The 27993-nt window shown below is 41.1% G+C and overlaps 3 protein-coding genes across 3 annotated transcripts; 1 reads left to right on the top strand and 2 right to left on the bottom strand.

The window, feature by feature from the left end:
* Nucleotides 1-48: 48 nt before the first annotated feature.
* Nucleotides 49-15738, bottom strand: gldc (glycine dehydrogenase (decarboxylating)). The gene is made up of 25 exons (XM_084024877.1): nt 15203-15738; nt 14952-15030; nt 12333-12468; nt 11856-12020; nt 11605-11682; nt 11280-11427; nt 10686-10882; nt 10495-10591; nt 10230-10335; nt 9816-9955; nt 9172-9252; nt 8933-9030; nt 8413-8497; nt 8279-8320; nt 7861-8003; nt 7246-7321; nt 4908-5033; nt 4306-4455; nt 3617-3729; nt 3267-3408; nt 2779-2890; nt 2578-2673; nt 2279-2451; nt 2117-2197; nt 49-1101 (listed from the first exon to the last, which is right to left on the bottom strand). The coding sequence occupies exons 1-25, from the start codon at nt 15494-15496 to the stop codon at nt 961-963; spliced, it is 3099 nt and encodes a 1032-aa protein (XP_083881003.1). The 5' UTR covers nt 15497-15738; the 3' UTR covers nt 49-960.
* Nucleotides 15739-20361: 4623 nt separating this feature from the next.
* mboat4 (membrane bound O-acyltransferase domain containing 4) lies at nt 20362-21940 on the top strand. The gene has a single exon (XM_084024879.1). It carries the CDS (start codon nt 20778-20780, stop codon nt 21750-21752), a length of 975 nt encoding a protein of 324 aa, XP_083881005.1. The 5' UTR covers nt 20362-20777; the 3' UTR covers nt 21753-21940.
* Nucleotides 21941-22111: 171 nt separating this feature from the next.
* On the bottom strand, nt 22112-27817 carry coq2 (coenzyme Q2 4-hydroxybenzoate polyprenyltransferase). The gene is made up of 9 exons (XM_084024878.1): nt 27761-27817; nt 26703-27079; nt 24552-24718; nt 24124-24245; nt 23658-23743; nt 23396-23529; nt 23099-23287; nt 22261-22926; nt 22112-22180 (listed from the first exon to the last, which is right to left on the bottom strand). Exons 2-8 carry the CDS (start codon nt 27028-27030, stop codon nt 22771-22773), a joined length of 1182 nt encoding a protein of 393 aa, XP_083881004.1. The 5' UTR covers nt 27031-27079; nt 27761-27817; the 3' UTR covers nt 22112-22180; nt 22261-22770.
* Between the last annotated feature and the right edge of the window lie 176 nt (nt 27818-27993).

Below are 27993 nucleotides of genomic sequence, written 5' to 3'. Positions count from 1 at the left end.
GTTTACTAACAGAATTTGAACTTGTCTTCACACAAGGCATGTACACACTCAAAAAGACAAAATGTTTTAATACAGTTTTTTTTTCTCCAGACAAAACAGTTTAGATTAGAAAATAATTAATTTAAAATTAAGACTATCCTCATCTACTTGGTCAACAAATGTCACAGAACATTAAAACATTTTCATACAACAAATGCATATTAACAAAAGCCTACAATAAACCTCTACATTTTGTCATAGTACTTGGAAAAAAAGGGAAAGTCAAGGCAGCTATTTTACACAACAGTATTGAGGCACCAAGGGCATGTTTTAGAGATGTTGGGGGTCTAGAAATGAACTGTACTTAACTTAAAATACAGTATTTCAAATGTGTTACAGAGCAGCCTCCGTGTCGAAGGGTGCACTTATTTTGCCATCTGGAAAAGCAAAAGTTGCACCTTTGGTCCAAAGGATCAGTTCAAGTGGGGGGGGGGGGGCAATGACCCCTGTAAAATGAGTGCGATCAGAGACGAAGCCCCTTCCCAATGTCCTCCTGACAGACTTTCATCCGTAAGGAGCCGGCTCGGGCCCACAGCTGTTACATTATGAAATGGTTGAGGGCTCAAAAGCTCTCTGACAGAGTTTCTAGGCCCCAACATAATACATTTCTGGCTCTGGTTGAGAAAATCAACCACAAATCATTCCTGCACTAATATTAAAAACAGAGATGCCAAGTTTGAATTCACCAGAGCTGAAAGAGTACAACAGTGGTGAAGACCATCTCATTTTTTACCCCACTGAGAGTCTGATGGTATTTATTTATTTTTTACCTAATTTTTATCAAATGTATGAAAATAATCATTTCAGAGGGAGAATATTCTGTGATTGTGTGTCCAGGTCTCACATTTAAACTGGGAAAACTAGTAAAAGTCTGAGGTTTTAGAGCTCAGCTGGACATTGGGACTGGACCACCGGGAGCCTCTATGAGGAGGCTCTGTTCTCCTCGTACGGAGACTCGTAGGCCTCCATGGGTGGGCAGGTGCACACAAGGTGCTGGTCTCCATAGATGTCGTCGATCCTGGAGATGCTCGGCCAGAATTTGGTCTCGGGCCTAATGAAGGGCTGGAAAGAGGACGGATATGACAATAAAGTTACTTATTATGTTATTGAGATGTTACAAAGTGATTTAATGGAATGGAATGCATGACTTTTTCCTTCTACATACTATACTATGACGTTTTTATCACTTTTTTTGACATGCTATACTATAACATTTTAATAATTTTCTACATGCAATATTGTGACTTTTGTATGACTATTTTGATAAACTATGACTTTATTCAACATGCTATACTATGACTTTTTTATGTCATTATTTATAACTTATTATACTATGACATTAGTACAAGACATGGCATGTCAAATTCACCAAAAACGTCGGTGGATCAAATAAAAATCCTGAATCCGAATCGTGGGTCAAGCAAAGTCAGAGTGTAGTGAGTCCAAAACAGTCATAAAAAGCCAGAGTCAAATTTTTTGAAAACAAAAAAAGTCATACTATATAGCATGTCGAAAATTCACAAAAAGTAGTGAGTCCAAAACAGTCGTAAAAAGATAAAGTAACATTTTTATGGTGCCGGAGAGGACATAAAAGGGGGCACGTTTTATTACATCAAGCTCACGAGATACAATTCGTTCCCACATTTTAGTCCAAGCCCAAACGGGCCTCGGCTCGATTGGGCTTGACACAGCGGGATTCTTGGTCGGGCTCCAGACTCGTGGTGTGAAGGGTACCGGAGTGGAACCGGACCGGTACTCCCATGCGCTAATGCAGGTCGAGTGTTTACTAGAAATATGTGCAGACGTGAAGTTTCAGTCATGTTCTCCGTGTTGTTCTCTATTGTGATGACTTTGTGTGCTCAAGATAGTGTGAAGACAGGACCACCGGCACTACAGGACCAGCCTTCTACCTGTAACCTGTGCAGTGGCCACATATTAACTAAAATGTGGGAACAAAATATCTTATCTTTATAAAAAACAATTCTGACCATAACGATGCAGACAATGAAACCTTTAGCACAACAGAAGGGTTGTATTGGAGGTTGTGTAACAAAGTCAGAGGGATGAGGACACTCACCAAGGGGAAAGCAGCGTGCTCCCTGGAGTACGGTCTGTCCCAGGTGGAAGATGAGATGCAGGCCAAAGAGTGAGGAGCCATCTGCAAAAACACAGCTTTATATAAGCTGCTGCAAAGCCTGGTTTCACTTCATACAAATAGACAAATGAGCCAGCAGTGTACCTTGAGTGGGTTGATGCGCGAGTCCATCCTTCCCTCCTCGATGTCGGCGATCTCCTGTCGGATACCAAGCAGGGCGTCGCAGAACCGGTCCATCTCAGCCTTGTCCTCCGACTCTGTAGGCTCGATCATGAGGGTACCAGCCACCGGCCACGACATGGTGGGTGCATGGAAACCTGGACACCAGCACAAAATATCAATATCAGAAACAGCTTCTATAGGATTCATTCAAAGTCTGGAAAACAGGTTGCTCTTTCAAATTACGGAGCATATTGTAACATACTGTATATAAATCAGCCTACCATAATCCTGCAACCTCTTGGCCACGTCGACGGCCTCAATATTAGCAGTCTTCTTGAATGGCCTCACATCCAGAATGAACTCGTGGGCAACAAAACCTGTTCAGACCAACACAATACCATCATCATGCAGGAGATTTCAATATTTCCCACGAGCTTTCTTTTGTTTTTGAAAATGGACTGCAGGCATCGTTGGAACCGCACCTTTCCTGCCTCTGAAGAGGACCTTATAGTGACCTTCCAGCCTCTTGGCCATGTAGTTGGCGTTGAGGATGGCCACCTCTGTAGCGTGAACCAGTCCCTTGGATCCCATCATCTAAATACAGAACACAAGAGTGATGTTAGCAGTCAAATTAGAAAACTTCCACTTAGTATTTCTGTAAGGAACATGCAACACTTTCCATTTGTCATCCAGTTAAAAAAAAACGGGATCAAAGTGTGCACAGTGTCTCTTACTAACACTTCTTCCTGAGAAATACAAGATAAAATATCACTATCAATTCCATTGTCTCAGCTGATTCAACTATTCACACTATAGGTTGTTTGGATGAGACATCTCCAGGAATTCATCTTAAGCCTGTTTTACTTCCTTCAAATATTTCTCCAGCCTCGGTCAGTGTGCTTTTGCTGATAATTGTACCAAATACTTCTTTATGTCATCGTCAACGTCATCACTAATTATCTGTGCTGACCTTGATGTAAGCCCAGGAGATGGGCAGGATGGCGCTGGAGCCCCAGGGGGCGGCACTGATGGTGCCCAGCGAGCTGCTGGTGTTGACGGAGTACATGGCAACCACCGGGTGGCTCGGCAGGAAGGGAGCAAGGTGGGACTTCCTGATCCAGAGAAGAGCAGAAGAACGTCATGAGAACGGACAGTCACATCATCAATTTATTGCTTTCACAGAACAAACATGCACGTGTGTGTACTCTTTACTGATTTTGATAACGTCACCTTCAGGATTATAGTACGTTTAGCAACCCAGCATCAATGCAACATACTTAACATTTTTCCCCATGTATCATAATCTTGATTCTGACTCACACTCCGATTGGGCCCATTCCCGGTCCTCCTCCACCGTGAGGAATGCAGAAGGTTTTGTGGAGGTTGAGGTGAGACACATCAGAACCGTAATCTCCAGGACGACACAGACCCACCTGGAAAACGTGTTAGAATTTAAAATCATCGCTTACTAGGACTCAAAACAAAAAACACATGAGCTACTATACTATACTATAGTAATACTATACTATACAGCTCATGGTCATTTCACAGGAAAATGAGACTTAATTGTTCTAACCAGATAAGGGTATACTTAGTTTAAGATCTGACATGAAAACCAGTTGGGATTATTCCAGCTGTAGTTTAACTGAGTGTTAGTTAGCATTTAAGCACAACTCATTGTGAAAGTCAAAGTACTCTTAGCTTAAGAAAACTCAGCTCTTGAACATTTTTAAGTCATGTGACTGGCAACTAAGAAAAAAATGAGAGGGGGGCAGGGTCAGTAAATCTGTCAGTGATTGGTGGAGGGGACATTGGCGTAAAAAACCATCACCTGTATATTACAGAGACCAAAGGTTGGCTTTTTACAGCGTGATAACACACATCTATAAACCTTTATCCTATTAGCCTTCAGTTTCCACAAGTAGAAGTTCACTTTCTTTGTAGGTCTGAATGCCAAAAGAACAGAAACATCATGATTGATGATGGTACTCTGCCGTTGCTGCTCTCACCTGGGCATTCATGTTGGCGCCGTCCAGGTACACCTGGCCTCCGTTGTTGTGAATAAGATCACACACGTCTCTGATCTGCTCCTCAAACACACCAAAGGTGGAAGGGTAGGTGATCATCATGGCTGCCAGACTCGCCTTGTGTTTATCCACCTGGAAGAGAGGGGATATCACTATCATTACATTACAGACTGTTGGGAACTAGCAACCAAATTTGACATTCTGACCTGTGATAAATATCAGTAACGTCAGATCAAAACCTCTTTTTATTTGAAATCAAAGCTGCAATGGTCTTTTATTTATGTGACAGGTGATCCTCATTGCTTAACAACAAAACATTTTTTTATTGTGTATTGATTAAAACAGGCTTCCCCAGCACTACACTATTAAAGTTACGTTGGGGGAAAAAGACTAAAACAAATTATGGTCTATATCCGGGTTCACACTGGACCAAAAGCTCCACAAAGTGCCATGAATTTTTCCAGCTCCCATGTAACACATCCAGTGTATGATTTGACAAAGTTCCTTATAAAACATTATAAAAGATTTGTTCCTCATCCTCACTCCTGTGAAATCAGTGGAACGCCAAAGTGTCTGGCTCTCACCAGTGCCTTGAGGTGTGCCATGTCGATGTTGCCATCCTTATCCACCTCCACCACCTGCACCTTCATGCCAGCCATCTGAGCGCTTGCTGGGTTGGTGCCGTGGGCCGACTTGGGGATCAAACAGACCTGGAGGGAAATATATTCATTAGGAATCACATCAGTGTGACAGAGGGTTGTGACACATTTGTAGCCTGGATGCAAATTAGGATTTTATTTAAATGTGACCGTAGCTTTTTGACTAATGATGTTCTAGTATTCATTCTGCTATGACCTCTTATTATACAAGATTATTATTATTATACACGAACAGCAGAACAGAACATTATTATATTAAGATGACAAGACATGAACATTATTGCAATTCATTTTCGTGTGTGGGTTTTTAACTAACAATGCTGCTTTGTACAGAAATGAGTCAGGAAGAGACATTTTAAAAAGCCAAGTTAGGAATCATAAGCATTAACAAGTGGTGGTGTGGCTCTAATAAATACTAGATACTGTAGAATAATGAAAAATTCTATAAACAAAAAAAGCAGTGCTATATGGGTTTTGGAAACACTGTAACTTTATATCTGGCCAACACCCACCACTGGCTCTAATGTTTAACCTGCCTGCAGGTCACTAATTGATTGGATCCCTTATTAGGGTGACACTTTTGCAACTCACACAGGACCTGTAGGCCAAGTAAAACTGACAAATGACAGACGGGGAAACACAGCAGACCATGTTCCCAAAGTCTTAAAACCTCCAAATATGGAGTCTTGGAAGCAGGTGGCATGTGGTGAGATGAAGGCATTCTCAGGCCCTTTGTTTGCACAAACGGTTGTTAGTTTGGACCTTGACTGTTTGGAGGGATCAGGCCACTATCTAACACGTACTTATGAGGGAGCCATTAAAAAACAAAGGACAATTTACAGTACAGAGAAAATACTTTAGTCAGCCAGTCTTTAATCAGCAGGGTTGTCTTATCTCGCCGTGTCCTCGAGCTACAGCCAATCAGCACGTCAGGATACAGAAGGAATTTCTGAACAGAATCCCTGAAACATGTTAATCTGCGATGTCAACGTGAACCGTCGTATCCGAGGAGCAATAAAACTGTCAGGAACTCGGGCTGATAGGGCTCACACTGGCTGGCTTATGTACTCCTGTCCTTTATTAAGCAATGTCAGCACAATCAAAACGGCACCGCTAGTGATTCATTATTATTAGACATCAGCACTGTTACTATGGTAATAATGATAACATATAAGTCTGAGAATAGCAATACAAAGTATTGCTTTGCTTTTGAAGGAATTTATTCAAAATAATAAACTTAAGTGTGTGAATTATAAAATAAATGCTGATGATGTTAAAGTGATACTTACAATAGTTATAATAAAGGAAATTATCTAATCATGTAAGATAAGCTGACCATCTCCTGGCTTGAATGTTGCATTTGATGCACAAAGACTGGCTACTGTGGCTCCGTCCAAGGGAACTGGTTTTGGACAGCTCAAAGAGGTAGTGGTCGTGGCTTCTTGGTACTACGATTTTTTGGATGGGAGCAGTGACTTAACTAAGGACTCACTATAAGTTAATCGTGGTGAATTTTTATTATTTGGATAATCGTAAATATCTGACTTGAAAAAGCAGTTAATTATCATGGCGGAGAAATAAAAGCATTATCTCTGTGATGCTATGTCATTTGTTGACAAAAGGATTAGTGATTCCAGTATGTTTTAGTGGCATTTTCAAGAGTTTGAAGCATATTTTGATGATTATCGGGATAATATCGTAAATCGCAATTATTTTGTTCGGGATAATCGTGGCATGAAATTTCCATATAATTCCAGGCCTACTTGTAACCTGCTGCTGGGTGGCTGTAGCTGCATATTTAAGACAGACATACATGACAAGAGTGTGATCCACGCACATCCAAACAGAAGTGAACAGGTGCTCAATGTTGGCTTATTTATTCCACCAAGGAGACCATCAAAATGTCACCTAGGTGGAACAAAGAAGTGGACATGCAGTATGCGAGCGACGCATTTGTTGAATTGAGTGTCATCCATCTTCCGATCAATCCTCAGCAAGAAAGCTAATAAGTGTATTTCCCAATAAGTCAAACTGTAAGTATAAGTAAGCATATTGTTCTCCAAAGTGCTGTGGGACGCTGCATACGGCTCTGATTGGAACATTCATCCGTATAGATAATCCGGCTTGATTAAATCAACCCGATTTGTGTTAGGCAGCAGAAGATAAAAGCCTCAAGTGTTATTAAGTCCAATTAAGTTCCACATAACACTTATTCACAGCGATATTTTGGTCTGACTGCGGTCCAATTAGGCAGCACACTTACACTTCTCGAGCTCTCTCCCTTTGAGTTCAGGTAGGCTTTTATGGCAGCCAGCCCAGCGTATTCTCCCTGAGCACCACTGGAAGGCAAACACACTATGGTCATGTAACACACACACCACACACACACCACACACACCTCAGCACAATTCAAAGACCAGTCTACAGACATTATCAAGGGGGCCAATGGGATGAGAAGCTTGCTGTATGATAACTCTGGTGTGCTGTTCACGTAGTCTCTGCTACTGATAACGTGGTGACAGATGGTTATTTAACTACTGGATATTGACTTAAGTCAACCAGATCCCCACACACAAAGGGTGTTTTTTCACTTCCAATAAAGAAGGTCTGGTTTCCATGTTGCTACCATCAAAGTAGTAATCACAAGATCAGGATGATAAAATAATGACTAAAATGGTGGCACATTGTGCGTCATTACAATCTTGTTAAAAGGAGCCAGGAGAAGAGCCGACTGTTTGCAGACTTCATCCATTTATAAATCGTTAGCTTATTAAGAGCTTATTCTCACTGACTCCAGGGGAGAAGAATGCTAAATAAACATTTGTTTTGGTGAACTGGCATATGCACATTTTGTGTGGCACCAAAAAAGAAGTCTTACCTGTTTGGCTGGAAGGAGATATTGTCGTAGCCAGTCAGCTCACAGAGGTCCCGCTCCAGCTGCCTGAAGAGCTTCTGGTAGCCATCGGCCTGATCCAGAGGAACGAAGGGGTGGATGTTGGCAAACTCCCTCCAGGTGATTGGCTGGCGAAGAGAGGAGAGCAGTGAGCCGGAAAAGAAAGCTCAGTGGATGGAGTTGCTCACTGGTTGTGGAGGTGGTTGAGTTGGTCACATGACAACAAGTAAACCATCCATTACAACTGAGCATCTACATTCACGGAGGAAAGCCATGAGATTAAACTAAAAGCTTTGGGGAAAACTCCAAGTAAGTTGACCACGTGATGAACACTTCCTGACAATCTAACTTCATGATAACATCAAAAGAGGTCTTATTTTTTTATTTTTCTTGAATTACTCACCATGAGCTCCGAAGAGCTGTTTAGCTTCATGGTGCAAGACCCCTGCAGAAGAAAACAGTTTTTCCATCACAAAACTTCATGATACAATGTTAAAATGGTTTGTAAAACTCTGCATGACTTCAGGTAGCACTGACCAGTGGTATCATGCTGTGCACCAGGGAAATGTCCTTGTTCTCCAGACGTTTCATGTATCGCACAATGTTGGTCTCAGAGTGGTAACTAATTTTAAAAGGGGAAGACAGAAGTTGCATTAACATAAGATAAGATAGGCCTTTATTCGTCCCGCAGTGGGGACATTTACAGCGTTACAGCAGCAAGACAGTAAAGATAAGGATAATAAATAATAAACATGCATTAACAAGAAAAGTACAATATAAAAAAGATATTAACACTAAGACTATATAAAGAAAGTTAAAAGTAGTGAGAGCTGCGCCATTACCCTAAAGGCTGGTGGCATATTGAGCCAAATAATTTATTGAAGCAGATCAAGTCTGCTTACTAAGTGCATTCATGGATGTTCCACCATCCCCTCAAGGGACATCGAGGCAGAAAAATTGGATTCTACATGGATATTTATAGCTCAACATGTCATAAAGACATTAAAGTGGTGTCATGTTAGTGTAGATTGCTTTCATAGGTATCAAAAATACCAACCTGTTGAAGATCTGGTGGGTTAGGTACTTGCTCGTCCGCTTGAAAGGACTTCCCATGATGCCCTTCACCCGCTCACCCATCTTCTCAGCAATCAACTCCTGAAAATCATGGGTTTCAAATTAAACCATGTGGCGTTTAACGTCAAAGCTACTTCTATAAATACGTAGATACTGATAACTCCATTTAAATAGAAGATAAAAATAGAAATGAGTGAACAACAATAATAATCAACAACATACAGCTGAAGATTCACAGCCAAAGACCCAGAGCAAGTCATCCAAGTCCCTCTCGGTCACCGTCTCATCCAGAGAGACACCCAACTGTTGACAGAGTTAAAAAAAAGATTCTTCATTGTGTGTTCATCTGGCATCGACTACAGTAGATTAATACAGTATAATTCAGTTGTAACAACAGCTTGGGGGAGGATAATAATAACACAGGAGAAGCCAAATAGGTTCACTGAAAGGAGCCTGAAAGTAATGGTTTACCTGGCAAGTAAATAAACACAGGGTTTCTATTAGGAGAGGAAGAGTGGTGCGACTTTTCACCATTTATCTAGAAATCATCTATAACTTACATACATCATTTCTCAGTGTCAGCCTTTTGATTGGTTTATTTCATAAGTGAGTTATTAGGATTAATTAATTCATTCATTACATTTCTTTATAATTTATTGGGCTTATAAAGCACTTTTTTTGCATACTGAAAGGCGCTTATTTATATGTTTTTAAATCCTGTAATGCTGCGCTTGTGAAGGCTCAGGTGGTTTGGATCATGTTGGAACTTGTGATGTTTCATGGAATTGCATCACAGCGGCATCTGACCAATAAAAATTGCTTGTTCAAACGGCTGTTGATTCATTCCAATAACATGCTGTTCTCACCACTCCCTCAGTGTAAACTCTCAGGTTTATCTGCCTCTGCACTGCTCTCTCGAGGATGTCTTTGGCTGCCACGCTGCAGTTGATCTTCAGAGTGTCAAAGAACATGTCACTGTGCAGCCGGTGGCCTGCTCTCTTCAGACCTACAACATACATACAGTACATTCTTTAGATGCATGAACAACTGTCTCCTAATTTACTTTTGAATGATAACATCTCTGTCCAGTCCTTCATTGGATCATTTGTCCATAATCTGTTAGATGATGATGATTAAAATGATCCATCTCAGCTCTAATGAAGGCAGTATCAATATCAAAATCACAGTTAAATAAAATGAGGGAACTACACTTTATGTTCAGAAAATGATGCTGGCGGCGCAACATTAAAAACATTTTCTTTTTAAATTAAAATATATACCTTCAGCCAGGATCAGAGCAGCATTGTGTGTCCTCTCAGCTATGTGTTTGAGTCCCTGAGGACCATGATACAGCGCAAACATAGCAGCCATGTTGGCCAGCAGAGCCTAGGAGGAAAAAAACAGGATAGGGCATTTTGAAAAAAATAAAACTTGATTGACAACAACTCACATTCTTCCATATTGTTCCAGATTATGTCATTTCTTATTTCACCTGATTTATATGTGGAAATGATACAAATACACAGAACGTGAGCCTGGTCATACCTGTGCAGTGCAGATGTTGCTGGTTGCTTTGTCTCTGCGAATGTGCTGCTCTCTGGTCTGCAAGGCAAGCCGATAAACCTCCTTACCAGCTGCATCCCTGAAATGTCAATACACATATTTTTACCCCATTGTGTACAATAAATCCCTCTCAGAAAATAAAATCTTCGTTATGCTGACGTATTGTATCTCACCTGGTGACTCCAACCATTCTGCCAGGCATCATCCGGATCAGGTTGTCTTTAACAGCGAAGAAGGCAGCGTGGGGACCACCGTAGCAGAGAGGAACCCCGAACCTCTGGGAGCTGCCCAGTGCGATATCGACTCCAAACTCCCCAGGAGGACGGAGCACACAGAGGGCCAGTAGATCTGTGGCACAGCACGCCAGGGCCTGGACATGGAGAGAACCAGAGTAGAACCGAGCCGATGGACATAATGACCGTTGAGTCATTATAAAGAAGACTATTCTGATTAATCTATAGCAACTAGTTTGCAGTTATGATGCACATGTCAGAGCAATACCTATAAAATAATTGACCAACCAAATCTTGAAAGTGGTTTATGCAGATGTCAAAATATACGTGTCATCAGCATAAAACAAAGGAGCTTCTGTGTATTTAGGGTGTATACCTATCTTGAGAAGTACATTTGAATATGGACACAAGTAAGGGACGTTTGTGTGCCTTTTTGATATAAAGTTATGCACCAACTTACAGAGTCGCCTGAAATCAGGTTTCTTACGCTTTTACTTGATGTTTATTTGGTTTATATGGTTAAAGCTCTCTTACCCCTCCCTTATGCGCCCGGTCCACAAGGGCTGTGAAATCTTCCACCCTGCCATCAGTGTCTGGATACTGGAAGAGCACACCGCTCACATCTTTCCCACTGAAGTCCATCTCATGAGGAAGCTTCAGCACAGTTTTCACCCCGATGTAGCTGCGACAAGACAACGAGAAATTACAGGGCAACCAAGACATCCAGATATATAACGAGACACCAAGTCAAAAAGAAAAGCTGATTTTCTGTTTTCTGTTCCAATAGCATAAAAATTTAATTTTGCTATTGATTAATTATACAGCGCTCATACATTGATTGTGTGTGTGTAATACATACTTGGCTCTGGTCTGCACCACAGCAATGGTCTGGGGGTGGCAGCGTGGGTCAATGTAAAAGGTTCTTCTTTTGTTCTGTCTGTTAGGAGTGAAAACAAATACCAAGTTGGACATATACACATACTTATTTTTCGAAAATGTATACATTTGCCTCTTTTCTTCTTGGGGCAAAGATGCAAACCAGTTACGATCTTAAATTGGCAAACTGTGAGTAGAAGTAAAACACTGCCTGTGTTTGTGATGAGCTTGTACCTGTGGCAGAGCTGCATGGCCTCAGCGGCTGCCGTTCCCTCGTCGAGCAGGGAGGCGTTTGCCACGGGCATGCCGGTAACGTCACAGATCATGGTCTGATAGTTGAGGAGGGACTCCAGGCGACCCTGGGAGACCTCAGGCTGGTAGGGTGTGTACTGAGTCACCCTGAGGACGAGATGGACACAATGAAACAACAGTGGGAATTCGGATGCACTGTCACGGGACAGTGGGATGCATTGTACCCCCCCCCCCCCCCCCCGAAAACGTGGGCAAGGACGGCTGATTTGGTTTTGCGTGAAAGAAAATTTTGTTCACAAGGCTGTCACAAGACTTCCTATTGAGGGCACGTTACTCTGCAGTACAGCAATTATGCTTGAAATGACTAACCAAACAAAATTAGTTAATTGCGGAAAGAGGAAACAAGCTCTTTCAAATTTCCATAAGGTCTCTTAGGGAGGGTCGCCTGAGGCCACTCACCAGCCTGCGTTCTCCAGGACATTACGCTGGATGGGCGGAGGTACCGAGCAGTTGTAGTAGCCCATGCCGATGTAGGACCGCCATACTTTGTTCTTTGATGCAATTTTCTGTAGAGTGTCCAGAATCTCATTCTCACCTGTAAAATATTCAAATGTGTTATTATATGTTGGCCTTCAGTCTCTATATGTCACACTACAAGGTAGAGTTGGATGACATTAACAATATAATCCAACAAAAAAAATGTTTCTATACCATTTATAATACATATTACTTATGGATATTGATATTACTACAGTGCAATATTGGAGTTACAGGATTTTTGGCTAAAAGTTATGAAGTAGGCTACATCAGAATATATATATATAAAATAATTAAGTCACAAGCAGTCCCTGACCTAATGTTATTGTGCATGAAACACCCATGAGAGGACATAAGCAGATATTTGGGTTAAAATAAGTCAAACAAGATGTGCCAAAAGGTCTGAAGGACAGCATGATGTCTCATGTGAGGAACTGACTGTTTAACCAATTAAAAGAAAAGGTCAGTGTGGCATGCAAGCCATTACAGCTGCCACACATTATTACGAAAAACCTCCTCTCTTACACAATGTATTATATATGTTTTCAAAGTACAGAGTTAATACTGCATACAACATATCACAAGGGGGGAAAACAGCTTACAACTGAACTCCGGTTGAGGAAATGACACCCATATAAGACATCTGTGAGACTGACGAGACCCATGTTTTCTTTCCCGATGGCCAGATATTTAGCCTCATTCCCCGGCGCTATAAGGAAGCTTTGCCAATGCACAACCAGCCTCTGAGATTCCTCTGGCCTTCCTGGCTGCCTAGCAACTCCAAGGAATGGACAATACCGCCCGTCTGCAGCGAGAGCCCTAACTACTCCTGTTTTTGGAAAAGAAAGACACCTCTAAGTCTTTGGTGGTGAGAGGGACTGTAGCCAGTATACAAGTGGATATTTACAGCCTCTTCGAAAAGGCTAAACGGTGCACATTCACAGTCTGGAGGTGGTGAATCCGCCACATTCAGTAGAAAAAGCATTTTAAAAAATGTTGTGATTCAGGATTATCAGCTGGTTCAGGGTGAGTGTGTCTTTGTGTGTACGCGCGAGAGTTTGTTTTAGTAGGGAGGACTGCTTTCCCATGGTCCCGGACTTCTACAGGGCAGCAAAAAAAGCCTGATTCAGAAGCATCCAGGAGGTCTATTGTTAGAGAGAGAATCCCTCGCTGGCTTTGCAAACCGAAGCCTTCCAAAGCTGAACAAGCAGAAAACTAGCACTGCCTCCAGTTTGTTCCTTCAGCATGGCTTGTTGCATTATGAAACAACAGTCAGAGAAGGGGTCGAAGCTATGCATCATGACTGGTGATATGGAAACGCCACACTACCTGAGGATTTCATTGGAACCGTCCTATTTTTACAACATTCTCTCGTGTTAAAGCCGACCGTCTCAGGCGAATGACCTCTACTGTCAAATCAGTGACTCACGTTTATGATCGCAGTCCTGCAAATATCACTTAATCGCACGCAAGGCTTATCAGCCCACCTTACGTTTCCCCCTCACGTGATAAATGAAATACCTTTTCAGATCTGGTCCTTTTGGAATCGACACATTGATAGTTTTTTTGTTTGTTTATACCCCCGACAGTAGACAAGGAAACCATTCAGCAGATGAACTGAAAATAAAAACAGCGCTAAAGATATTGTTTTACAAAATCCTGTTCATTTCAAGCAAACTGTGACTAATATGAATACATGTAGTAGCCTTTGTTTTCCATATTTATGAGTTTTGTCTCTGTAACCCATAATAATGTAAAAGCCTGTATTCAATTGAAAATGAATGTTTCAATTAGATATTTTGCTATATGGTGAGATGTTTTTTTAATATTGCTGATGCTGAACCCTTTGAAAGATAAATCCCAAATGAACAGCAGCTTATCTGCTACTCAAGCCAGTTTCCTCCACATTTCTAAATCTGTAGTTTATGTCGTCTTGTTATTTTTGATAGGATATAAGACAAACGGGAAGACTGTGTGTGGTGATGAAATGTACACACGTTGCATGGGAGAGAAGGGGACACACACACACATCCATGCAAAAACCCTCCCGAAGTCACCTTATTAGGAACCCCCTCGGCTGTGATGTAATGTGAACGCTGTAACCAGATTGAACTGGACTTGGGACCGGAGCTCAAGGCTAAACTTTACACTCCACTGGCCACCCTATGAGCATCGGCTTCCCAGCAGGAGATTGGTGCCGCTCGCCGAGTTTCGCAAAAACAACTCCAAATATGTTCAAAGGAAGACGAACAGGGGAGAGCGCTGCACGGCAACAATAGAGGCGCAGCCTACATTCCGGCCACTCTCCGGGCTCATTCCGCTGGATGAGGGGGAAGAAGAAGACAAACCTCGTGCAAAATAGCAGGAGAACGACCGGGATAAACACACTGCCATTTATTTACATGCATCCTTCGTGATATTTAGCATTTTTTTTTTAATCGTTGTTTTCTTGGGCAGAACTGCGTCGGGGTTAAAGGGTTCACACAAAGATGTTATTTATCATAACCATAATAAAATGTATTCAAATGGAGGTAAACTTACAGACGGGGTCATCCATTTTCATACTCCGCTGCATGCGGATGGAGGATGGCACTGTGTTGTCGATCAACTGGTCGAGTGACTGAAGAAGAGGGGAAACACGTTTTAATTCAGAAAAAAAGAGCCATTTAATGACCGGATGATATAAATATGAACAAATGTTTTCACCATGAATTTAATGAAAAGGGAAAGCATGTATTTGCGCCTGATTTTTCTAATGGGGGGGGGGGGGGGGGCAGGTTGGTAAAGCTTACCTCGAGTCCCAGAACATCCAGCATTTCTCTCTTCTCCCTCTCACCCGGACCGATGTGCCTCTCTGCAAAGTCATCATGCCTGGGTAATATTCTCTCTATCTGCCTGGAAGCGGCGGCTGCAGACGTCCTGAGAGCCCGGGCTGCTGCCGGTGCTGCTAGGGATGCCCCTCTGTTTCGGACCCTGCACTGAAGTTTCCAAACCACGCGGCTCTTGTCACTCAGATGAGCGCACGGCGCGCTGGGATTCAGCGACTTGGCCACGAAGATCCCCCAGGACTTGGCGCAGCTCTGCATCTCTAAATCACTTCGCAAGGCGGGTCCGCAGAAACCGGTGAAGCCTTTTTCCTCCCCTCGCACGGCACAGTTTTCCCCCCACCGAGACGGATGCGATCCCTGCAGGAGACTCTGCCAACTCCTTCAAACTGCAGAGTTTATACAACCGCACAGTTGCGCGCGCGGACCAATCAGAGCGGAGGTGCTGCGTGACGCAGCGACGAGCCCCGGTCAAACAGCTGCTGAACTTTCTCACGTGCCCCGCTGACCAAGAGGAGGGGAGGAGAGAAAGGAAGAAGAAGTATCACTCCAGAGATATTTCAGGAGCGAGTCGCAATTACAAAGTCCACGCTGAGCAGCCGCAGACTTTAGCCACCGATCACTGATCATGTGTGAGGGAGGAACGGGACGTTATGACACCCAGAGCTTCCAGGCTTTAACCCTGCAGCCAACGAACATTCAAGGATCGGGTATTGTCATTGTGCAACACAGGGATGGAAGGCAGGGCCCTTTGCTACACAAGAAAACTATGACAAGATAAAACAACACAAATCAGATGCATGACCGGCCTGTATAAAACCTGTTATAATGTCAACATAAGGCCAAACTACACAGACTACTTGCTCACGCAAACTTGTTTTTATCTCTTCTTTTCATCCCTTTACTCCATTTTAAATATGCACTGTTGTGAATTATGCTTTAATGCTTCGTAGGAGTGTATAAAAGGATCAAAAAGTCCCCCTCAACAACTCACAGGAGCCCTGCCCCTTTTGCACTTATCAGTTAAACACATCAGAGTCTGCAGGGCTATGAGAGGAAACCTCAGACATTGGACTGCAACTATGAGGCTTCTGTGTTTACGCAGCTCTGAATACTTTCACAGATCTAAGATGAACACATTGAGAGGCAATCACTCAAGCCACATCCACAAACTACACATGCATCATCAGCTGTGCTGAGGGACCGAACACGGTTTCATTTAGTGAATTAAACCTGCATTGTGCTGTGACATCTGCACCCAGCAAAAGGAGTCACTTTGATAGTTTTTCTTGCACCGTGGTACCAGCATATCAACATTTGGATGAAAATATGCTCAGCCTGATAACGTGTATCATGTGAAAACCAGCATTCTAGTACGCTTCGGAAATCAGACTGGATTCCTCTGTGAATGTGGCTCTCACCCTTGAATTAAACAAGATCTTTTCATTTAACTTAAGAAATAATAATTGTTTTTGCATGCATGTCTGATATACTGATTCAGTTATTAGCTGCACTGTGCTAGCCCTTCTTCTCCCTCAAAATGGCCTCAGATTGATTAAGAATGTAATCAGTTCTCAACTAAATCTAAATAATCTGACCAAAAATCATATTTTCTTGCAATCTTAATCTCATTCAATCTCACAATGACTAGGAGATGAAAACTATTCCATTTTTAAACTCATCATGTCCAAAAGGGTTAAATAACATTGTGACATTGATCGATGGGGTTGTAGCTAATGTGTGGCAACCAGTTTTTTTGCCAGGAATTATTTTTTGTTAAATGAGGCGATGAGTCACAGAAACGGAATCTAAACATGAGTCATCATCCGGGTGTTGTTAACACACTGTTCCATAGTTTGAGTGTTGTGTTTGAACTTGATTTGGGCCACAGCATTACACATTGCCGACAAACAACATCTTGTCATGGCAGCACATATTAGAGCAGAGATAACAACATAAATATGTAAAAAAAAAATTAAAATTAAAATGACTAAACAGCAGTGAAGCTACATCATCTTCACTGAGAGAACACCTGTTGACACAGACTTCTGCAGATAGAATGATTTTTAAGCCATGCAAGCGACGTGGCTCTGGGGATGGCGATGTCAATCGATTGGGTTACCCAGACTGAAATATCACAACAAATACTCAATAGATTGTTATACAATAGTGTGGATAACTCCCTGATTACCTGAACTAAAAATGACTCTGGTGACCCTCTGACTTTAGCAACACCATGAGGTTCACATTGAAGTCATCCCTGGTGACCCACTGATATTTCATGCATGTAGTCGCATCACCATTCAGTATTTTAATTGTATGAGTAAATACCTGCAAAACAAAAAATAAAACTTTTTACGTCTTTGTTCCATCTTTTTTTCACCGTATAATAAAGAGAGATTTGACTGGTCCATGAATGACCACCACAGTGGTGTTAAATCATCACACTGCTTTTAATTAGACCTGCGTATCGACCTCTGTTATTAATTACATGTTGTGTATGTGCAGTGTTTGTGTTTCATCATTATTGAGGGACACTGAATGATTCAAGCGCACATAGCTGGACACGCCAACAAAAACAACGTTGTTTTCACTCTTTCTCCTCTCAGAATTGGCCACCGGCAGCACCGGTAAACTCACACAGAGGAGTGGATCTCCTTGGCGGTTTATCATTTCAAACAATGGAATAACAAAGTAAGAACAGACTTTACGTTGTTATTTGTTTGATTGTTGAAATTCTCAACTCTTAGTTGCTACAGTCACTGAAATATGGACTGATAAAAAGCTGTATCCACAGACAATGTGAGACAAAGGAACAAGTCTATCAGTGCTGTGTGATGATGGTAAACAAAAGGGAGTGCTTTAATGCAGGCCACAGGTGGAATGACAGTCCGTCCAGATAAAACAAGCATTTTGTCTCATTAATAGGACAATCAGCAGCATCTGTCTGCTATCGGCGGCCTGGTTGTTCGCTGTGATATTCACACAGAAATGCAGATTATGGGTTTGATGAGCTGGTTGTGGTTCCAACATCATTTTCTAATGCACCAATGTTTTTCACTTCCATTCGCATTTTTGTTTTATTTTCTTGCTAAACGGGGATATCTGTCCTTGACATACAGGTACGTTCTTACAAATTGATTGAGTTTTATACGTAGCTACTGTTGGCACTTTTCCTCCAGGAGCCTTAACAATCTGTTTTTCAGTGAAGGCTTTGGATTTCAGTTCTTCATGAAGTTTGGATTGTTAATCAAATGAAATATGAAATAATCAGTCCAACCGGAACATAAATCAAAAGCAGCACCACAATATTTAAGGAGGATAAAGTGCATTTTTTAACACTTTTTATTACATAATAATTTGTTAGTATTTAATTAATCTGATTCTATTTTGAACTTCTCTGTTAGAGGAATTTGGTAAATATTTGTTGTTTTAAATGTAATATTTAAATAAATAAATACATATATAAATAAATTAATGTTTTTCCTGCTTAATTATTTGGCCTATACAGTATCAGAAAGTAGTGAAAAAGTGGCCTAAACATTTAATGAATGATGAAAACAGCAGCTGAATATCAACATGTCCACATCTACAGGTACCTGTTTGTTTCTCTTGGAGGATGCGTCCTGGCGGTCGTCACGATGGGCATCTACAGCACCCTTCTCTTCACCTCCACGCTGGTCTTTATCCTGCTGGTGTGCTCTGTGGATCCCCGCGGTGTCCATGCCTGGGTGTTTGGGTTCCAGATGGCATGGCAAACCTTCTGGCACCTGCTTATACAATACAGGGAATATTACCTGCAGGAGCCGATCAGCATCAGGTACCGATATCACATCATTCTTCAGGAGGGAAACTTCATGCTCAGTGTCTCCAACTTAGTGTTTTGAAAGGATAAGTTTGGTGGTAAGTTCTAGGTGTAACGATTCATTCGATTAATCGATGAGTCGATCGTCAGTCCTATAGATTCTACTAAATCGATCTGCTAAAATAAATAAATAGAATGAATCGTTTTGGCTTCACCAATAATCGATATAAATGCATTTAATCGGATGAATCGTGATTCTTACTTATGATTAATGTTTTAATACGTTTAAGACACTCTCTCCCCTGCCAGCATGTAGTCTATTGAATAATGTTCAAAATAACTGAGCAATGTTTAATTACATTTTTGTATTCAGCATAAAATATTATGCAGGACTACTTTTTTTCTAGAATAAATATGTTATTTTTCACCTTTCAGAAGAATACAGATAGTCTCACTCGCATTATTGCATGTTTATTTCATGGATATAGAATTTTGGTTACAAGTTACTGAATCGAATCGTGGTTTATAGAATCGAATCAAATCGTTACAAAAGAAAAAAATCGTCCTTGAATCGAATCGCCAACTACTGTATCGTTAATCGAATCACTGTGAAGCCAAAGATTCACACCCCTAGTGTTTTCTTATAATCCCCAAATCCTACAATTAAGTATCACTTGATATACAGTCATATATTCCTCTGTGCCATTGAGCTGCACTATTGTAAAACTACTAAAAACCACATCAGCGACCAACATTGTTGAACTAGGTGATATTTTCCTCTTTCTTTTTACAGTAAACATAGGTGCATTTTTTTAATAATCCAACAGGCATTGTTCTGATGCTGGAAACTCAATAGTCCACAGAAAATGCACTACTTGATAAGTATTGTAAACTTGCTAAAAGAAAAAAACTACAGTTTTTTCAAATGAAATATCATTTCGTGGCCCATATTTAATGTCTTCAGGAACCGATGGGCCACAAACAAGCTCTGGCAGTGTGAAACTTCTGAGACGGACTACCACATCTTTGGTTTCAGTCCTATCATCTGATTTGTTGACAATCATTTTCAAAAGCAATGTAATACCTGTCATGCTTCCAAGATTTGGAAACCGAGCCACTGCTTCGTATAAATACTTTTGTCAAATATATAAAAGAGTTGATGTCTGATAGGATTGATATCCACCTTCTGAAAAGCACATTTTCTGGATATTACATGAATCAGAAAGCTAAAAATAAATAAGTATAAACATTAAAAAAATAAAAAATTATTTGGCCATCTCAAGCTCTTCTAAGAAATAAATATTTTTGGTTTATTATCAAGAGCAAAAACATTCTGAAATTGATTTCCTTTTAGAATTATTTGCTTTCCACCAAGTGGAGCTGTTGAACAGACAAAAACAATCTCACCTCACAGTCCACGTTGGATCTTTCGACCACATCACACTGTCCATCAGTCGGTTTGTTTGCTCGATTCTGAGCAGCTCTGGGAATTCTCAACCATAGTGGTGTCTCGTCAGAAACTAAGCTGCTGTTACCAACAATCAACTTTGTGAAATGATTGAAAGCTCCAGCTACTAAATGCACCTTAAGGTGTTTTGTCAAGTGCTATTTCCACTGATAAGAACAAACTAAAACCCAAGTTGTCGGACGCCATATGCTCTGGGTCACAAACATGAAATGCATACAAATATCGAAGCATTTATTCCTCTTTGACAAAAAGGACTCTTGTGTAATCAAATGAACAATTCTTCCACTTTCAGACTGTTTTTGGCCGTGTCCTCTTTGATGCTTCTCACTCAGAGGATCACCTCGGTGTCCCTGGACCTCCAAGAGAGTCGAGTTCTGCTGACATTTAACACTTCATCCAAAAGGAAGGCCTGTGTGGAGCTTCTCCCTCTTTTCAGCTACGTCCTCAATTTCACCACCCTGCTCGGCGGTCCGTTGTGCTCCTACAGCCGCTTTGTGTCCTTAATGGCAGGGATCAGCCTGAACAGTCCACCTAATCCACTGGTAGTAGTCTTCCTGAAGTTGATGCAGGTGTTATTGCTGGAGTCTGTAAGGTATTGCCTTGTCCATTTTGTGAAAAATAACACCCACGATCCCTCCAACTCAGTCTTTCTCTATGGCATCCTGTGGGTTTGGGGCCTGGCGGTGATTTGGAGGATCCAATATTATTCTCATTGGAGGATCAGTGAATGCCTCAACAACACAGCTGGGTTTGGCTTTTGGGAAAATTCCCCGGGACGCGCCCCAGACTGGAGCAGCCTATCCGACGGAGACTTCTGGACCATCGAGGCGTCGAGCCGTGTGTCAGAGTTCGCCCGTCGGTGGAACGCCACAACAGCTACGTGGCTGCGTAGACTGGTTTATTTAAGGTGCAAACGTTTCCCGTTGTTCATGACCTTTAGTTTCTCACTGTGGTGGCACGGTTGTCATTTAGGTCACTTTGTGGGAATGATGACGTGGGCAGCAACAGTGAAAGCAGATTATCACATACACAGGTACTTGTACCCAAAACTTTCAGCAACCTGGAGGAAAATATACACTTGTTTATGCTGGATAAACACCCAAATGATTGTTGCTTGTATTGTTATAGCAGTAGAAATGAGAAATGTGTCTGGTTTGAGACTTTTGTCTATAACATACATCGGTCTGTTTCCACTTTTCAATGTAATTCTGCTCATTATCTTCTTAAAAGTCAACACAAATTAGTAATGGAGTCATGTGGACACACTCACATACCTACAACAGGCTCGTTCCGTCAGTTGAACTTATAATGGAATTGGAAGTTTCACTGTATTGTTTTTTTTTTTTAGTTATTGGTGGTGGTGCTGTTAATGTTGTGTTAAAGATGAGTAAATCAGCTGCATTATTAAGAGTGTAGCAACAGATACTTTTATACAAATGGTTTCTTGTCTTGAGTAAACCGATGAGGATGTAACTGGGATTCATTCTGCATCTAAATGTTTCAGTCACTACCGTTGCTTAACACGAACTTTACAGGGATAAAAGCAACAACATTTAAAATCTGCTAGAATGAATTGAAGACCACTTGTGTGATGTAAACCTGCATCAAGTGACATTTTTGATATTGGTAATGAAACACTAGGTCACATGAAGGAGGTCTGCAGATTTAACCTCTTTCATTAATCTGCAATAATTACCATCAAATAAGGTCAGGCACGGTATGTTTCCTGTATCTGCCTCACATGAAGATGACAGAACAGAAGGACCACAAAAATACTGAGCCACTGCATGTCTGCTCCCTAGTGGTAAACATTGCTTAATGCGACTTTGAGATAATGAGCAACAATAATGACACCATTTCCCCAAATTAGGCATGTTTATTGTGACTAAATGCTGCGGATGTCGGTGTGTATGTGTGCAATCACTAGAGGTCCACTTTGCAGCACTTAAACCTAGAAGTGAATGGGTACTGGGATGTGTTGCATTGATTGATTTCATCTCAACATCAATTGAATGTGAATTTTTAGAACTGAAAGTTTACATTGTATTTTATTTTTCTAAAAGGTAAGTTTTTAACGAGCAAAGAAATATATCCTATTACTTTGCTGTGTGGGTATCACACAGCTTATAGTAGATATCTTTGCCTTCTCATAGAGCTTCATTCAGAATTAAAAACCCAAAAGATACTGTGCAACATTGTAGTACGTGACTGTGATGTACTGTGAATGTAATTAAAGGATTACATCTGTTGTGCTTATCTCACTTATCTGACTGCTTCCTCATTCTGCAGCAACGTCTCCCTTCTTTCTTTCCACAAATTACCGGAAACAATGCCTAAAAATAACAACAGTCCAAGGTTTCGGTTGGAGACAAATTTCTTCCAGCAGTCCTCTGGTTTGTTAATGTCCAATGTGTAAATCTAAAAGAGAGGAGAGTAAATATCACGTTTTATTGGAAAAACCCATGCTTGAGACGAAGATGAATTGTGTTACTTTACACATTTAATCATGAAAATAATCAGTCCAATAAGGAATTAATCTGTACTATGCACTTTAATAATCAACCCTTTGGCAGTAAGCATCGACACTGACCTGATGTGTTAGGTGAACGGCCACTGTGGATAGTACAACATAGTAGGGAAGAGTCTGTTCAGCATTGACTCCAGCTACAACCAGCCCTGACATCATGGCCGCCATGAATCCACTCAGCCACAGTTTGGTGTCCTCCTGGAACCTCAGTGCAGTAGATTTAACTCCCACTTTGATGTCGTCCTCCTTATCCTTGTTATCAAAGAAAGAACAGAGGGAATCCAGTCATGATCACTATTATACATCCAGAGGGATGTATAATAATTAGTAAATGTGAGTGTCTGAGATCTGCCCCCCTACCTGATGTGCATATATTGTGTCATATATCAGTGTCCACATCACTCCTGAGAAATACAGCGGGAGGCAAACGGACCAATCACAGAAGCCCTTGACAGCGGACCAGCCAAGCAGCGCTCCCCAGTTGAAAGTGAGGCCTGAACAGAAGGAGACCAGTGTTAGCTCTGCTGAGCCCAAACACACTCCCCTCTTTCAAATCAATGCCTGACTTGGTGTGGAGGCATTAGATGTAGAACACAACAGGGGACACTCGTACAGTACATACCCAACACAAACTGTGGCCAATAAGTGATCCTCTTCATCAGTGGGTAGGAGACGACAAGAGACAATGAGAGAGCACCCAAAGCTATGCTGTGAAGAGCATTATGAACAGTGAGTCAAACAGTGTTGAGCCGTTACATATTATATTGGCAACTTTGCTTTTGGGTACATTTTTTCTGTTTTCTAACATACATTCCTTGCTCTTGTACATCAACGCTCTGCAACTGACACGTCTACAAAAAAGGCAGCTGGTTAACAGCTGGTTCTAGTCCTCTCCCTCCCTAGTCAAGATCAGGTCCTCGGTTTTCGACAGTAAACGGTTTTCTACGTAAAACACCTCTTGATCCCGACCCACTCACCACCATCTTTGCAGTGTTGACTTTTTTTGGTTATTTGTTCTATCATTCTCGCTGTTCTTTTTAAACTGATCACTATACAGATGTATTGAAAACATGAAGATCACTGGGTACCTGTAATAGTTGAGACACAAGAGAACCCCAAGTGCCAGAGAAAGCTGCCCTCCTAAGAAGGCTAGTGCCTGCAACCGAGAAATCTCTCCAGAGGCAATGGGTCGAGAGGCCGTCCTGGAAACCTGCCAAAAAAACACATCACTTTCAATAAGTCAATGCAGAACGGTTACGGCCTTGGCTGTATTGTGTGTGTGTATTCTTGCTCGTCTTTCTGTGTGCACGTGTTTTTGTTCGAGTGAGTGCTCTGCTGTGGTGAAAGTCTGTCCCTTTTGAATTCATAGCAGCTATGTGAGTTGTATCATTAAAAGCATCTTATTGGGTATTATGGCTTTGTAAACACAGCATTTATAGTTATCAACATCTCCAATCTAAAAAAGAGAACACATTATTAGAAGTTGTGTGAGTGGCGGTACATTAGTTTCACATACCTTTTTGTCAAAGTCTTTATCCCACATGTCATTGATGGTGCAGCCCGCTCCTCTCATCAGCAGAGCACCTACACCAAACAGGGTGAGCATGCCCAGATGTGGGAGGGATCCGGGATCAGCAGCCAGAGCAATGCTCCATGCAGACGGGAGGTAGAGCAGCCATGTCCCTACAGTACACAAGCACACTTGGCCTGTCACAACGATTACGATATGGACTTATCCTACAACATACAGACACAATCACTATTATTTTTACGTTATCGACTTATTGACACAGCTAGTTAAGCAATGTCTATACCCCCGTGCCAAATGTTGAGTGCAATATTTGTTAACAAGTACAGTACAAAGTATTTATACTTCATTACGAAGTATTTGTATTTTGTTACTTCACACCTCTGTATATGTAGTACACTGTTTGTGTTCAAGCTTTTAATAATAGTAGTGTTGCTCTACTCCCATTAGACCTGAGTGGACATTTATGACATTTTTTAAAGGTGCCATTTGGTTGAAATGACGTAGAGCACCAAGAGTAAAGAGATGTTAAATTTAGTCGACTTTGAATTTGCACAGAACTTCAGACTTTAAGTTTAGACAAAATTATAAAAGGGTCATTCCGTGTCATTTCATCAAATTGTCCTCAGAATGTCCTGAAAAAATTCAAGTACAAAGACACACTTGTTAATAGGAAAAATCCAAAATATTAGGTCTCTACTGTCAATAGTTTTCTCATGAAACATCATTGAATGAAGGGTAGTTTAGACAATTTTTGGCATCATGCTCTGAAAAGCCATTTTTAAACAGCAATATCTGGAAAACTATCTCACCGGTGACCTTCAAAATGTCTACAGTGTATATCTGTTACTAATAGCCTCCAGACGTAGAATATCAGGGGTGTAGCTCAATGATAAACTAGTATGGTAGGTACTTAAAATGTGGCTTGTTGAAATAAAGTAGTACATTTGAAGAGTGGCTGAGCTCCCATTTTTGCAGATAAAAGACTTCTATCACTTCTGCCTCTATCTCTGGTGTTAGCTTAAACATTCTACAAAATATGGTTTCTCTCAGATGATTAGTTTCACAGATATTAAGGCTCAAAAATGGAAGTAAACACATCTTTGCCCAACTTCAGAGTCATATTCCAAAAAACTGACAACAAGTATCAGGTCCAAACGTACCTTTTTCCAAAGACCATATTCTTGTTAAAATCATATTAAAAAATCAGGAGGGTGTTTTGCCTCATTTTGTCACAGTGATTTTTTAAAGATCCTGATATTGGTGGGGGTTTTGTGGACGGCTTTGGTACTGCATGTCCTAACAGCCTACAAGTAAACATCACAGGAGGGCAATTCAATTGTGTTTTTTACCATTTACCAAAGACTTATATGTGACTAAATACTACTGATAAATTTAGCCTCACGAAAACATTAAAATGTAGCACAGTTGTAGTTACAGAGGCAATAAGTCCTTCAATGTGGGTTAAACATGCTGAAAGCAGCTTTTAATGTCTTAAACCATGAACAAACATGATAGCATAATATTGAAGACTGTACATTTTGTCATACTTTAAGTATATAAATTACACAACCAAATCAAATAATAATCTTAATTTGAGCATAAAGATTTTACATTACAGTAGAAAAGTCTCCAAAGTTTGATCTTGAATAACAGTTCGTTGTTGACAGTAGAGACAGTAGAGACCTAATAAGTAGAGACCTAATATTTTGGATTTGTCCTATTAACAAGTGTGTCTTTGTACTTGAATTTTTTCAGGACATTCTGAGATGGTCAGGTGGGAGGCATTTGATGAAATGACACGGAATGACCCAAAAGTGTGAATGCATTGAAATATGATTTTGATGCTGATACAAATATCTTTCATATCTTTAATCCGAACTTTTGGAAATGTTCTTTAAAAATACAGCTAAAAATGAAGTTAATCTATTTAGATTGTCTATGTTAAGGTCGTTACATGTTTTCTGATACAATATTTTGTTGTTATAGAGACGATTATTATACAACTGGGTGAATTACTTCCAAACTCCACTCCAAAAACAATATTGAACCAATCCTTACATTGATACATACATAACGATACATAAATCATCTTATAAACATCCACAGATAGATGTGATGAAAAATCCATGTACTAACCAATGGGTTTATCTAGCCTCATCAGTCGGAGGTATGGCTGGATAGGAGCTGGTGCTGAATTCACAATTGTAGCCGCTGCTGAACTGAATGATCTTCTCCCATATTGCAGTGTTTCACACAGTCTGAGTGATGGCCGGATAGCACTCTGGCTGTAAAACCCTCTTCTCCACACGCTGGAATCTGAGTGTAGACTCACGTCTCTAGTCCTCGCCTCTTCCGTGTGACGAAAGACATTAGACAGGGAGTAGAGACAGGAGTAAGAAGCTCCATGATGAATCTTCCTCAGTATATTCACAGTTAAGTGGCTGGCGAGCTTGGCCGGGAGCATGGTGTTTCTGGGGTGACTTTGCCTTTTTTCCCCTCAGTAAATGGTGGCCCTGAACACACAGATAAAAACACAGACAGTTGTCAATGGCTTTTGTCACAGAGGACGACTTACTGCAGGCATTCCTTTTGTGTTTGAGTGAATCAGCTGCACAAACAATGAGGTGTTCATGTGTCAGCTGTCTCCCCTTTACCTGTGTGTGTGTGTGTGTGTGTGTGTGTGTGTGTGTGTGTGTGTGTGTGTGTGTGTTTGTGCATCTAGCACAGTTAAATTATTAAATTATATTCGCCATTAGAAATTGGTAAGTAGATAAAATCATAGTGACAACGGCTCTTACTAAGATTACGATCATGTAAGATATGCAACACATGATGTGTGCCAACGTAAGCTTGTAACAACCAATAATAAAATGACATCCATCCATCAATCAGAAATGCGTTTTAGCCCTCTGTGGTCCGTATCATGCTACACTCTAAGCTCGCTCACGTTTCGGTCCAATCAAATGCAAAGCATTAAGTCACTGGAATACTCACAGTACAGTCCAACTTGATGTTTTTATATAATGGGTGCTAGCCACAAACCTAGCTGCTCAGCTAAATCCAGCTTAAGCTAGCTATTAATAAACGCTTTGCATCAAGGTGACCTTGTCTTGAAGCGAACACATTGTGACGTTACGGGGAAACAAACTTACAATGAAGTTTAGAGCATAGGCAATATAATAAAGGAGACTCACCACTACACAGGAGCTGTTCGTCACTGCTGCACTAACTTCCGTTACGCTTTCTTGTTATGGTCCGTCCCCAATACTCCTCCGGAAGAAAGAATTAAGGATGCGGAACCAATGACTGATGATCTTCTTACTGCAGGGGGTCCGCGACCCCTAGGGGATCCGTAGAGTTACTGCAGGGGGTCCCGGGAATGATTTGATCCCAAACTTTTTTTCTTCCAAAAATTTGAATATGTCCA

The sequence above is a fragment of the Eutrigla gurnardus genome, assembly GCF_963514095.1.
Source record: "Eutrigla gurnardus genome assembly, chromosome: 13".
Taxonomy (NCBI): Eukaryota; Metazoa; Chordata; class Actinopteri; order Perciformes; family Triglidae; genus Eutrigla; species Eutrigla gurnardus.
The sequence above is the reverse complement of the archived record's forward strand: the minus strand, read 5'-3'. Positions and strand labels throughout refer to the sequence as shown.